This window comes from Mus caroli, unplaced genomic scaffold (assembly GCF_978045245.1).
Source record: "Mus caroli unplaced genomic scaffold, Mus_caroli_1 scaffold_2, whole genome shotgun sequence".
NCBI lineage: Eukaryota > Metazoa > Chordata > Mammalia > Rodentia > Muridae > Mus > Mus caroli.
The window spans coordinates 120,095,953-120,109,766 of record NW_028227257.1 but is presented as its reverse complement, the minus strand read 5'-3'; the positions used below and the strand labels follow the sequence as shown (position 1 = coordinate 120,109,766).

Here is a 13,814-nt window from a genome sequence, read left to right as displayed (position 1 = left end):
AGATTATAAAAATTGAAAGGCTATTCATTGGATTGAAAGAATCATTATTGTCAAAGTGTTCACAGTACTCAAGGTGATTTGCAATATCAGTGCAATTCTTAACAAAATACTAATGATGTTTTTCACAGAACTAAAAAAGGCAAGCCATAATTTTGTCTGGAATCATAAATCACTTAAACAGTAAAAACTGCTTGGCCCATGGAAAGTGGCACTATTAGGAGGTATGGCCTTATTGGAACAGATGTGGCCTTGTTGGAGGAGGTGTGTCACTGTGTAGGCAGGCTGTGGGATCTCCCAGTGCTCACACTCTGCCCAGTACAGAAGAGAGACCCTTCTGCTGGCCACCTTTGGAAGACATCTCCTCCTGGCAGCCTTCAGATCAAGATAAAGAACTCTCTGCTCCTCCAGCACATGTCTGCTTGAATGCTTCCCACCATGATGCTAATGGACTGGACTGAACCTCTGAAACTGTAAGTCAGACCCAATGAAATGTTTTCCCTTATAAGAGTTGCCTTAGTCATGTTGTCCTTTTGCAGCAATGAAACCCTAACTAAGAGAGAAGTTGGTACCAAGGACTGGTATTGCTGTGATAGGCCTGACCATGCTTTTGTTGGAAGAATGTGGATTTGGGGACTTTGGAAAGCAGTGGAATGTTTTAAGCAGGGCTTAACAGGTCATCCTAATAGGAAAATGGAATTCAGTGGTGCTGAGGTTGATTTGAACTTTGAGGGCTTGGCTCAAGAGGTTTCACAAGAGAAGAATTTTAGTATGTTACCTAGAGATCATTCTTGTGATATGTGGTGAAGAATGAGTCTGCTGAAGCTAAAATAAAGAGATTTAGATTAATTGCACTGACAAAGGAAATCTCAGAAAAGCCTAGCATAGATTCTGTACTGTGGTTCACTCTTGTGAAGAGTGTTTTTGATTAAAGGTAACAAGCTGATCAAGAGTAACAAGCTTAGAAAGAAAAAAATACAGAATGTATGGTTCAAAGAGTAAAGGGACATGAGGAAGTGGAATGGAGTTAAATTCTGTGTTCAAGGATATTGAATGGAATTAAGAGAGTGGAGACCTCGGTACAAGATTCTACCCACCTAAGCTTATTGTTTGCAATTGAATAAGGGATACTTATATTATGCTAGGTGCTATTATTACCTGGTTATTGTTTCATTTGGACATAAGGAGATATGATTATGTGTCAAATTGACAAGGGATGGATTGTGATGGTTACTATCAGTGTCAACTTGATTGTATCTGGAATGAACTACAATACAGAACTTGTAAAGATCTTGTGAGGGGTAAAGAAAGGCTTAGGTCCAGGCATGGTGGTACCCGCCTTTAATCCCAGCACTCAGGAGACAGAGATATGAAGATCTTTGAGTTCAAGGTCAGTCTATAAAGCAAGTTCCAGGACAGCCAAGCTTAAGCAGTGAAGGAAACCACTGAAAACAAAAAGTTGGTAAAGATGTAATAGAACAAGGGAGCCATGTTTCAGTCTGGTGAGCAGTAGAACTTGGCAACTTTGGCCGTGTGGCACTGGCTTTAGAGTCAAGAGTAGAAGGGGTTACTGCAACAATTGATGCTGGTGAGCTGGAGCTAGGAAATTAGAGGTAGTTAAGAAAAGACCAGCTGCGGGATACCTGCCAAAGAAAGCTTCTAACTGAGTGGAACCAGCCCAAGAGGAAGAAGTTTGTAGCCATCAACAAAGATGAAAAGAGTGGGAGATCTGAAGAGCACTTTGACATCAGAGATGGAGATACAGTTTTAAACATCACTGGGGTGAAATCTTCTGGTGTTTTCTGAGGGCACAAAGAAGCTGTGTTCCAGATACAGACATTGTGCTGGCATCTGGACTTAGCAATGTGTAAGAATCACACAGATGGTATAGTTTTGAAGGTTATGGAGAGTAACTGAAGCTTGGCACTGTGAGAGACGGAGAAAGCTATTGGTGAAGGTGCAGCCTCAGCTGTAGCTGACAGCCTAGTACTCAAGGGGTCATCCAAAGAAACTGAGGCTTAGCATCATGAAAATAGCCTATAAGAGACTGTTGGATGAAGCCTAGTTGCAATGGAAGACCCCAGTGTATTGGAGATGACAGTACCACGGGATAACCACCAAGAACAGCGGCAGCAGTAGAGTAGAATTAATCAGAGCCTAGGGTGCTACTTAGGACAGAACTGGAGAAGTAAGTTCTGAGCCGCAGGATACCTGCCAAGGAAAGCTGATAACAGGGAGTGGAACCAGCCCAAGAGGAAAAAGCTTGTTGCCATCAACAAAGATGAAAAGAGTTGGAGCTCTGAAGAGTGTGTTGATATCAACATGGTGATGCAGTTTCAAGTTTGCCAGCCGGTTTTCGGTTTTCGTCTTGCTCTGGCCCAGTATTTCCTCACTGTGACATTTGGAATGGTAATGTATATCCTGTGATGTTGGAAGTATGTGAACTGGTTTTTTATTTTGATTTTATAGGGGATTAGAGTTAAGAGATTGCATGAATCTTGGGAAGGGACTTTGAACTTTGGACTTTTAAACATTGTTGAGACTGTAATAGACTATGGGGACTTTTGAAATTGGATTTACTGTGTTTGAACAAGCCAATGGGGGCCAGAGAGTGGAATGTGGTGTTTGAATATCCTTGGCTTGTAGGAAGTGGCACTATTAGGAGGTGTGGCCTTGTTGGAGGAAGTGTGTCACTGTGTAGACGGGCTTTGAGGTCTCCTAGTGCTCAAGCTCCACCTAGTTTGGAAGAGAGAACCTGCTGCCTGCCTTCATAAGATAGTCTCTTGGCAACCTTCAGATCAAGATATAGAACTCTTTGCTCCTCTAGCACCATATCTGCTTGGATGCTGCCATGGTCCCCATCATGAAGACAATGGACCAATCTGAAACTGTAAGACAGCCCCAATGAAATGTTTTCCTTTATAAGAGTTACCTTGGTCATGGTATCCCTTTGCAGCAATGAAACCCCAGCTAAGATAACTGTGCTAGGTGAAGAGAACAAAATTTAACTCTGGAACATACTACAAAACTCTAGTATTCAAAGGAATATGGGATCGGCATAAACACAGACTCATTGTGTAGAACAGGATAAAGAAGTGAGAACTGAGTCCATGGATTGTAGCAAATGATCTTCAACGAAAGTTAGAAGACCACAGAACAAAGAAAGAGAAGTCTCTTCAATAAAAAGTGCTGGAGAAATGGGGTATGCATCCGTGGAAAAGTAAAAATAGACCATGTTCAGCATTTGCAAAATAACAAATAAAAATGAGTTCATAACTTACATAAAGACCTTAAGTTATGGAACTGTTTGAAGGAAAAAGGGCAAGTACATTAGGATATTGAAATGGGTGAGCATCTTTTGAACAAGAAGAATCTGAAGCACAGCAATTAAAAGTAATATCAGACAAATGAGTATTGTCAAACTAAAAAGCTTCTACATATGTATATATATGAATTGAAATTAGTATTTCAAAAGAACAGCTGTACTTCTATGCCCATTTTAGCATTGTCAGAACTTGGTCTGAGAAATGTGAGGAGAATTTTGAGTGCTTGTGAGAAAGCTCCAAGAAAACAAAACAACATCTTGTGACATCAGTTTCTTCAAAACACGGGATTGTTCTTGGAATGGTTTCCGTACCCCTCCCAGGTGTAGCAGAGAGGAGTGGCTTTACTGCAGATGACTCATTATTGCTTGCTGATGCTATTCAATTAAACGCTTAAACTATCCTTTCTATGCCTCCATGGAAAAACATGGTTTGTTTGTTTGTTTGTTTGTTTTTGCCACGTGTGGCTTGTTACTGAGATTGTATACAGCTTAACTAATGAGAACTTTACTGGGGTGGCCTTTCTTCACCCTCAGAGTATAAACTGTCTGATGCTTTGAGTAAAGTGGCTTTTGCTTGAGACGTTAGTCCACCCATTTCTCAGCTCCATTCTCCCAGGTCCTATCTCCTCTAGACCAGTGTGACATGGCATTATTTACTTCAATAGTCAAGAACAGAAACAAGGGAAGTGTCACTCAGCAAACAAGTGAATAAAAAGATGTGATATATTTACACCATGCACAATATATTTAACGAAGTATTATTCAGTCATAGGAGTGAAATTCTATCTTTTGGATGACATGGGTAGACCTAGATCATTATATTAGGTATAGGAAGCCAGGCATAGAGAGACATAGGCCACATGCTCTCGTTCGCATGTGAAATGTAACAACATTTTCACAGATTTTGATGTCATCATTTTGTGGTGAAGTAGAGTGACAGAAGTGAGAGGCTGGGCGGGGTGGGGAGGTGCTATCCACAGCTAGGTGACGGTGAGGTGGAGGGGACAGTGATGGGCCGAGCATTCGGAAACTGGGAACAAGCATGCAGGTTTTCACTAATGATTAACATTTGAGGTCATAGGTATACTCAACCTGATTGAAATGAACAATGCATACTTTATAGATTCATCAATTCTCTACTGCATGAGCACATTAAAATTTTATTATTTTTTTAATGTGTCATTTAGCAAAAAAAAAAAAAAAAAAAAATTCCTGGCAGCTCAGAAACATAGTGTGATCCCACTAGAGTAAATTATCAGACCAATTCATTAACTAGATCCACTGATGAGATCAGCAAGTCAAACAGAAGAAAATAAAGGTGACAAGAGAGAGAGGGAGAGAGAGAGAAAGAGAGAGACACACAGAGAGAGAGAGAGAGAGAGAGAGAGAGAGAACAAAAATTAAATGAAGGATGAAAGAAGAAATGGAGAAATAAGGAATGAAGAAACCGGGGCTGGTGAGGGCTCAGAGGGTAAGAGCAATGACTGCTCTTCCGAAGGTCCTGAGTTCAAATCCCAGAAACCACATGGTGGCTCACAACCACCCATAATGAGATTTGATGCCCTCTTCTGGTGCATCTGAAGTCATCTACAGTGTACTTAGGTATAATAATAAATAAATCTTTGGGCCGGATCGACCAGAGAGAGCAGGAACAACCGAAGCGAGCAGGGCTGACCAGAGCGAGCAGAGATCCTAAATTCAATTCCCAACAACTACATGAAGGCTCACAGCCATCTGTACAGCTACAGTGTACTCACATACATAAAATAATCTTTGAAAAAAAATGAAGAAAAAAATCAGAAAGTAAATGTCCATAACAGCCAGAAGCAGTTCTAGCAAATGCTTGAAATAATGGAAAAATCGCTATATAAGATTATGAGTGGAAGCTGTCCCCCTCTCCCACACTATGCCCAGTTCTCCAACACTGCCGGTGTCAACTGCCATTGGAGGGGGAAAATACAGTTAGAACCCAAGTGGCAGAGGCAATGTTTACAAATTATGATTTAGTGTATTTTTAAAATCTAGAGCTGTTTCTAATTATCCTTGTAATAATTCTTTAAAATTTGGCCTTGTTGTTATTTTGACTTTTACGTTCAGATTAAAAGTTCCCACAGAAACTAAATGAGGCAAGCTGCATTAGAAATGGATATAATTAGGGCTAGGAAGATGGTCAGTGGATAAGAGTAATGCTGTGCAAGCCAGAGTATGTGAGTTCAAATCCCCAGAGCCCATGTAAAAAGTCAGGCATGAGTCTTAAAATCCTAGTGTGGGAGGAGACTGCAGAGGGAGGATCATTGTTGAGGCTTGCTGGCTACTAACTAGTCTCCAGGCTACTAACTAGTCTATCTCCAGGTTCAGTAAGAGACACAGTCTCAGGGGAAAGAGGCAGAGAGTGAGAGAGCAGGATACCTGATGTCCTCTGGCCTCAGTATGTTCACATGGGTATACACACCCATATACACGTGCACATACGCCAAGTGTATACATCTTGTACAAAAACATAAACTGATCACTGTCAACACATATGTCAGTATTCACTCATACTCACAGACGAATAACAACGAGTGAAGATGATAGGCTTGGAGTAGATTACAACTAGGAATTATTTGTTTTAATTATAACCAAGTTTTGTTCATTATTTTAGGGGGGATAGCACATTACTAATAGGAAATTTGAAATGTGGCAGAAACATGAAAATACTTGAGTAGAGGTCTGGAGTTCTGTTTCATACCGGTGACCAGAGTCTAAACGGTGCACTGTAATATGTTGAAATAGCCTTAAGAGAGGCGTTGGAATGGTCTCTTCACAAAGAAATGATAATGTTTGAGGCAATGGCTATGCTGATCATTGCACAACACACATGGAGCAAAGCACATTGCACTCCATAATTACGTACAGGTATTATGTTAAAAAGCGAGCAAAAAGAAAAACAAAGAAAATCAGCATAATAAATGTACTGCTAAGTTATTCTCTTTTACCTTTAAGCTTGAGGAATCCCACAAATAAAACTCAAAACTATACAAGAAAGCACACGTCGGTTTTCTGATGTGGAATGATGGAAGGTGAAATCCTTTAAGAGCAAGGACAGGAATGTTGACTTGGCTAATGTCCTTTTGCTCTGGTTTTGAGCATTTGTGGTAGGCATAGTACTTCAGGATGGTCCGGGTCACTCACACATTTTTATTCATATAGCCACCAACCTGAATTTTCCAAGCCCTAATTATGAATTATTTACAAAAACAGAGAAATTTGAAGGGGTGGAGGGGACATGTCAACAACCAAGGGACGACTGAAGGAGCACTTACCCAGGATTCCCTGCGCAGTGTGGTTTAGATCCCGTTTGCATATATAAGGCAAGGTGGACTCGCAGTCCCTGCTCCTCCAGGCAGCTAAAGCAACCTCCAGGGTTCCACAGTGATGCTCAACAAATGGCCCAGGAGTTATCTCTGAAAAACAATACACACAGAAATGCTTGCAGCACAGAAGGTAGCCCTTCTCTTTGCCTCTGTAGCGCCCCCTACAGGACACTCACTAGAATTGTCTGTGATTTTGAAGTTCAAGTCTAGATCTGACTAGAGAACTACTTTGGTTGTATCAAAGCTGAGGAAATATTTTGCAATTTGTTGCTATTTTGAAAATGGCAGTCTCTCTTTGACCTCCCCCCTCCTCCCATAGTCCCGGGATGTTAGCTAAATAGATTATCTTTCTGGCTTCTGCCTTCTACAAAACTCGCCTTGTAGGAAGTCAGGAACAATAAAACAATATTTATAAACCCCCAGGTGTGGTGGCATACACCTGCAGTCCCAGCACTTGAGAGGTCAAGGCAGAAGAACTGAGAGGTCTTGGCTTGCTTGGGTTACACAGGAGAGCCTGACCCAAGGAGGTAAACATTAACTTCTCTCAGAATAAAATATTTTTGTGGGACTGCAATGTCTAAGTCTGCAGCATACCCCAGCGTGTTGAAGGTAGATTAGGTGCCGTGGGTACCTTGGCTCCAGTTCAGGTAGCTGAGTGGTGTTCCATCAGACCACTGCCAGCCAGCCTTCTCATCCAGCTGGTTCAAACCAATCCACACTTCCTTGGCTACCTTGCTCAAGTGCTCTGAAAAGAAAATCGCGGCATTTCAACAGGAAAGAGAATAGACAACACTAAAAGAAAGTCAAACTCGATGCTTCACTGCTTTCTGGAACTATTTCGTCGTGTCATAAAGCCATAGGTAATGCCAGACTAGGATAGAAACAGATGCCACGACCTCTTTGCTGGGGCTTTGGTGAGACAAAGCAGGGCTCTGAAGAATTACTGACAGCAATGAGCAATGCCACGCTCTGGTCTATCCGAAGGTGCTCTGTTCGGAATGTGAGGCTCTCCCACTTCCTCCAGCTCACACACTTCCAGTTTTAGACGTTGGAGGCAGAGATGACCACGGCCACGCCCACAGAGTGAATGGAAGCAAGCGCTCACAACGAGGGTGAACTGAAGACCGAGCTGAGCTGCTGAAGGAAAGCATCAGAGAGCAGGAGCCCAGTGTTCTGAGGCTCAGCACGGGGGACCCAGCCTGGGGGCCCACACACTTGAGAAGAGGATTTTTGTGGTTCTGTGGTCCCTGCTTCTGAACACGGCACGGCACGGCAGCATCTCCCCAGTTAAGCCAACCCTGTGTCTTCAACGGATACTGTAGAAAACAGGACTAACATGCTAACACCGAACAATGTGTCCAACGAAATTGTATAATTAAGGTTTTTCTTTTAGTGTGCCTAAGTTGAAAAAAAGTTTTTTTTTCTAGTATGAATGTGTACTACTTGTACAATAAAATTTTCAGTGAAAATGGCTAATTCTGTGGCCCTCTGAGATATTGCTGTTTTGACATATTTTCTGTAAAGGAGAGCACCGCTTTCTTCTGATTCGTGTGCTTCAGATAATCTTACCCACTCCCTTCCTCACCCTCTCTTCCCTTTCTCTCTTCTTGCCTCTCTTTATCACGCTATTTCTCCATGTATCTCTCTGCCTATCTCTTTGTTTCTATCTCTTTTTATGTTTCTCTGTGCGTGTCTATCCTTGTTCTCTTTGTTTCTATTGTGCGTTTCTCTCTCTCTCTCTCTCTCTCTCTCTCTCTCTCTCTCTCTCTCTCTCTCTCTCTCTCTCTCTCCCTCTCTCTGTCTTCTTTCTAAACGCAGGGACCTAGCCTGAAGTTGCAGGCAGGTTATATCCAGAGAGTGAGTGTCTGGGCTTGTTTCCTTCCTATCATTTCAGCCTGTTTACTCTCCCAGGCTCCTCAGTTTGGTTGTGTGGTTATCAGGACAAGGACTCAGTGTATTCACATGTTAAGTCTGCTGCTCAACAATTAAGTTAAAGTTTAAAAGTTAAAGTCAGGCTTCTGCTCCAGTCCAATCACGCGGGACCTGAGACTGCTCTGGTTGGGGAGAGAGAAATCCGGCCTACATAGGGCCACAACCCTCTTCCGGTCAGAAAAGCACCGGGGCAGCTGGGGCACAGGGTCGGCTGACACTCGCCAGCTACCCACAACACCCACCACAGGATCTTAAGACTTCTGGTGAGTGGAGCACAGCTTCTGCTCCAATCCAATTGTGCGGGACCTGAGACTGCATTAGTTAGGGAAGCAGAAACCGGCCTGAGTAGGGCCACAGGCCTCATCCGGCCGGATCAGCGCCGGGGTAGCGGGAGCGCAGGGTTGCCTGACACCCGCCAGCTACCCACGACCCCCGCCGCAGGAATTTGGGACTGCTGGTGAGTGGAACACAGCTTCTGCTCCAGTCCAATCACGCGGGACCTGAGACTGCTCTGGTTGGGGAGAGAGAAATCCGGCCTACATAGGGCCACAACCCTCTTCCGGTCAGAAAAGCACCGGGGCAGCTGGGGCGCAGGGTCGGCTGACACTCACCAGCTACCCACAACACCCACCACAGGATCTTAAGACTTCTGGAGAGTGGAACACAGCTTCTGCTCCAATCCAATTGCACGCGGGACCAGAGACTGCATTAGTTAGGGAAGCAGAAAACCGGCCTGAGTAGGACCACAGGCCTCTTCTGGCTGGACCAGCACCGGGGTACCGTCAGCTACCCACGACCCCCGCCGCAGGATTTAGAGACTGCTGGTGAGTGGAACACAGCTTCTGCTCCAATCTTTAAACAGTGACAACGATAACAACTAACCCCAGAGATTACCAGATGGCGAAAGGTAAACGTAATAATCTTACTAACAGAAACCAAGACCACTCACCATCATCAGAACCCAGCACCCCCACTTCGCCCAGTCCAGGGCACCCCAACACACCGGAAAAGCTAGACACGGATTTAAAAGCATATCTCCTGATGATGATAGAGGACTTCAAGAAGGACTTTAATAACACACTTAAAGAAATACAGGAGAACACTGCTAAACAGGCAGAAGACAATAAAGAGGAAGCACAAAAATCCCTTAAAGAATTGCAGGAGAACAATGCTAAAGAGTTACAAATCCTTAAAGAAAAACAGGATAACATAATCAAACAGGTAGAAGTCCTTACAGAAAACAGGAAAACACATCCAAACAGATGATGGAAATGAACAAAACCATACTAGACCTAAAAAGGGAAGTAGACACAATAAAGAAAACCCAAAATGAGGCAACACTGGAGATAGAAACCCTAGGAAAGAAATCTGGAACCATAGATACGAGCATCAGCAACAGAATACAAGAGATGGAAGAGAGAATCTCAGGTGCAGAAGATTCCATAGAGAACATCGGCACAACAATCAAGGAAAATGTAAAATGCAAAAAGATCCTAACTCAAAACATCCAAGAAATACAGGACACAATGAGAAGACCAAACCTACGGATAATAGGAGTGGATGAGAATGAAGATTTTTCAACTCAAAGGACCAGCAAACATCTTCAACAAAATTATAGAAGAAAACTTCCCAAATCTAAAGAAAGAGATGCCCATGAACATACAAGAAGCCTACAGAACTCCAAATAGACTGGACCAGAAAAGAAATACCTCCCGACACATTATAATCAGAACAACAAATGCTCTAAATAAAGATAGAATACTAAAAGCAGTAAGAGAAAAAGGCCAAGTAACATATAAAGGCAAGCCTATCAGAATTACACCAGATTTTTCACCAGAGACTATGAAAGCCAGAAGATCCTGGACGGATGTTATACAGACACTAAAAGAACACAAATTCCAGCCCAGGCTACTATACCCAGCCAAACTCTCAATTAACATAGATGGAGAAACCAAAGTATTCCACGACAAAACCAAATTCACACATTATCTCTCCACGAATCCAGCCCTTCAAAGGATAATAACAGAAAAAAACCAATACAAGGACAGGAACCACGCCCTAGAAACAACAAGAAGGTAATCCCTCAACAAACCTAAAAGAAGACAGCCACAAGAACAAAATGCCAACTTTAACAACAAAAATAACAGGAAACAACAATTACTTTTCCTTAATATCTCTTAATATCAATGGACTCAACTCCCCGATAAAAAGACATAGACTAACAAACTGGCTACACAAACAAGACCCAACATTTTGCTGCTTACAGGAAACTCATCTCAGAGAAAAGGATAGACACTACCTCAGAATGAAAGGCTGGAAAACAATTTTCCAAGCAAATGGCATGAAGAAACAAGCTGGAGTAGCCATTCTAATATCTGATAAGATTGACTTCCAACCCAAAGTCATTAAAAAAGACAGGGAGGGACACTTCATACTCATCAAAGGTAAAATCCTCCAAGAGGAACTATCAATCCTGAATATCTATGCTCCAAATACAAAGGCAGCCACATTCATTAAAGAAACTTTAGTAAAGCTCAAAGCACACATTGCACCTCATACAATAATAGTGGGAGACTTCAACACACCACTTTCACCAATGGACAGATCATGGAAACAGAAACTAAACAGGGACACAGTGAAACTAAGAGAAATTATGAATCAAATGGATCTGGGAGATATCTACAGAACATTCTATCCTAAAACAAAAGGATATACCTTCTTCTCAGCACCTCATGGTACCTTCTCCAAAATTGACCACATAATTGGTCACAAAGCAGGCCTCAACAGATATAAAAATATTGAAATTGTCCCATGCATCCTATCAGATCACCATGGCCTAAGGCTGATCTTCAATAACAAAATAAATAATAGAAAGCCAACCTTCACGTGGAAACTGAACAACACTCTTCTCAATGATACCTTGGTCAAGGAAGGAATAAAGAAAGAAATTAAGGACTTTTTAGAGTTCAATGAAAATGAAGCCACAACATACCCAAACTTATGGGACGCAATGAAAGCATTTCTAAGAGGAAAACTCATAGCTCTGAGTGCCTCCAAAAGGAAACTAGAGAGAGCACACATTAGCAGCTTGACAACACACCTAAAAGCACTAGAACAAAAGGAAGCAAATTCACCCAAGAGGAGTAGACGGCAGGAAATAATCAAACTCAGGGGTGAAATCAACCAAGTGGAAACAAGAAAAACTATTCAAAGAATCAACCAATCAAGGAGCTGGTTCTTTGAGAAAATCAACAAGATAGATAAACCCTTAGCCAGACTCACTAGAGGGCACAGGGAAAGCATCCTAATTAACAAAATCAGAAATGAAAAAGGAGACATAACAACAGATCCTGAAGACATCCAAAACACCATCAGATCCTTCTACCAAAGGCTATACTCAACAAAACTGGAGAACCTGGATGAAATGGAGAAGTTCCTAGACAGATACCAGGTACCAAAGTTGAATCAAGATCAGGTTAATGATCTAAACAGCCCTATATCCCCCAAAGAAATAGAAGCAGTCATTAATAGTCTCCCAACTAAAAAAAGCCCAGGACCAGATGGGTTTAGTGCAGAGTTCTATCAGACCTTCAAAGAAGATCTAATCCCAGTTCTTCACAAACTATTCCACAAAATAGAAACAGAAGGTACCCTACCCAACTCATTCTATGAAGCCACAATTACTCTGATACCTAAACCACAAAAAGACCCAACAAAGATAGAAAACTTCAGACCAATATCCCTTATGAATATTGATGCAAAAATCCTCAATAAAGTTCTTGCTAACCGAATCCAAGAACACATCAAAACAATCATCCATCCTGACCAAGTAGGTTTCATCCCAGGGATGCAGGGATGGTTCAATATACGGAAATCCATCAACGTAATCCAGTATATAAACAAACTCAAAGACAAAAACCACATGGTCATCTCGTTAGATGCGGAAAAAGCATTTGACAAGATCCAACACCCATTCATGATAAAAGTCTTGGAAAGATCAGGAATTCAAGGCCCATACCTAAACATGATAAAAGCAATCTACAGCAAACCAGTAGCCAACATCAAAGTAAATGGTGAGAAGCTTGAAGCAATCCCTCTAAAATCAGGGACTAGACAAGGCTGTCCACTTTCTCCATACCTATTCAACATTGTACTTGAAGTCCTAGCCAGAGCAATTCGACAACAAAAGGAGATCAAAGGGATACAAATTGGAAAAGATGAAGTCAAAATATCACTTTTTGCAGATGATATGATAGTATATATAAGTGACCCTAAAAATTCCACCAGAGAACTCCTAAGCCTGATAAACAGCTTCGGTGAAGTAGCTGGATATAAAATTAACTCAAACAAATCAATGGCCTTTCTCTACACAAAGAATAAACAGGCTGAGAAAGAAATTAGGGAAACAACACCCTTCTCAATAGTCACAAATAATATAAAATATCTTGGCGTGACTCTAACTAAGGAAGTGAAAGATCTGTATAATAAAAACTTCAAGTCTCTGAAGAAAGAAATTCTAGAAGATCTCAGAAGATGGAAAGATCTCCCATGCTCATGGATTGGCAGGATCAACATTGTAAAAATGGCTATCTTGCCAAAAGCAATCTACAGATTCAATGCAATCCCCATCAAAATTCCAAATCAATTCTTCAACGAATTAGAAAGTGCAATCTGCAAATTCATCTGGAATAACAAAAAACCTAGGATAGCAAAAACTCTTCTCAAGGATAAAAGAACCTCTGGTGGAATCACCATGCCGGACCTAAAGCTCTACTACAGAGCAATTGTGATAAAAACTGCATGGTACTGGTATAGTGACAGACAAATAGACCAATGGAATAGAATTGAAGACCCAGAAATGAACCCACACACCTATGGTCACTTGATCTTCGACAAGGGAGCTAAAAACATCCAGTGGAAGAAAGACAGCATTTTCAACAAATGGTGCTGGCACAACTGGTTGTTAACATGTAGAAGAATGCGAATCGATCCATTCCTATCTCCTTGTACTAAGGTCAAGTCTAAGTGGATCAAGGAACTTCACATAAAACCAGAGACACTGAAACTTATAGAGGAGAAAGTGGGGAAAAGCCTTGAAGATATGGGCACAGGGGAAAAATTCCTGAATAGAACAGTAATGGCTTGTGCTGTAAGATCGAGAATTGACAAGTGGGACCTCATGAAACTACAAAGCTTCTGCAAGG

At 41.8% G+C, this 13,814-nt stretch overlaps 1 protein-coding gene across 1 annotated transcript in view; it reads right to left on the bottom strand.

The window, feature by feature from the left end:
• Pla2r1 (phospholipase A2 receptor 1) overlaps nucleotides 1-13,814 on the bottom strand; it is a 144,433-nt gene that overhangs the window by 94,837 nt on the left and 35,782 nt on the right. Inside the window, exons 5-6 of the mRNA XM_021186203.3 lie at nucleotides 7,310-7,423; nucleotides 6,628-6,768 (exon numbers count right to left, since the gene is read on the bottom strand). Coding sequence (XP_021041862.1) covers nucleotides 6,628-6,768; nucleotides 7,310-7,423 — 255 coding nt within the window. The remainder of the gene's footprint in view (nucleotides 1-6,627; nucleotides 6,769-7,309; nucleotides 7,424-13,814) is intronic.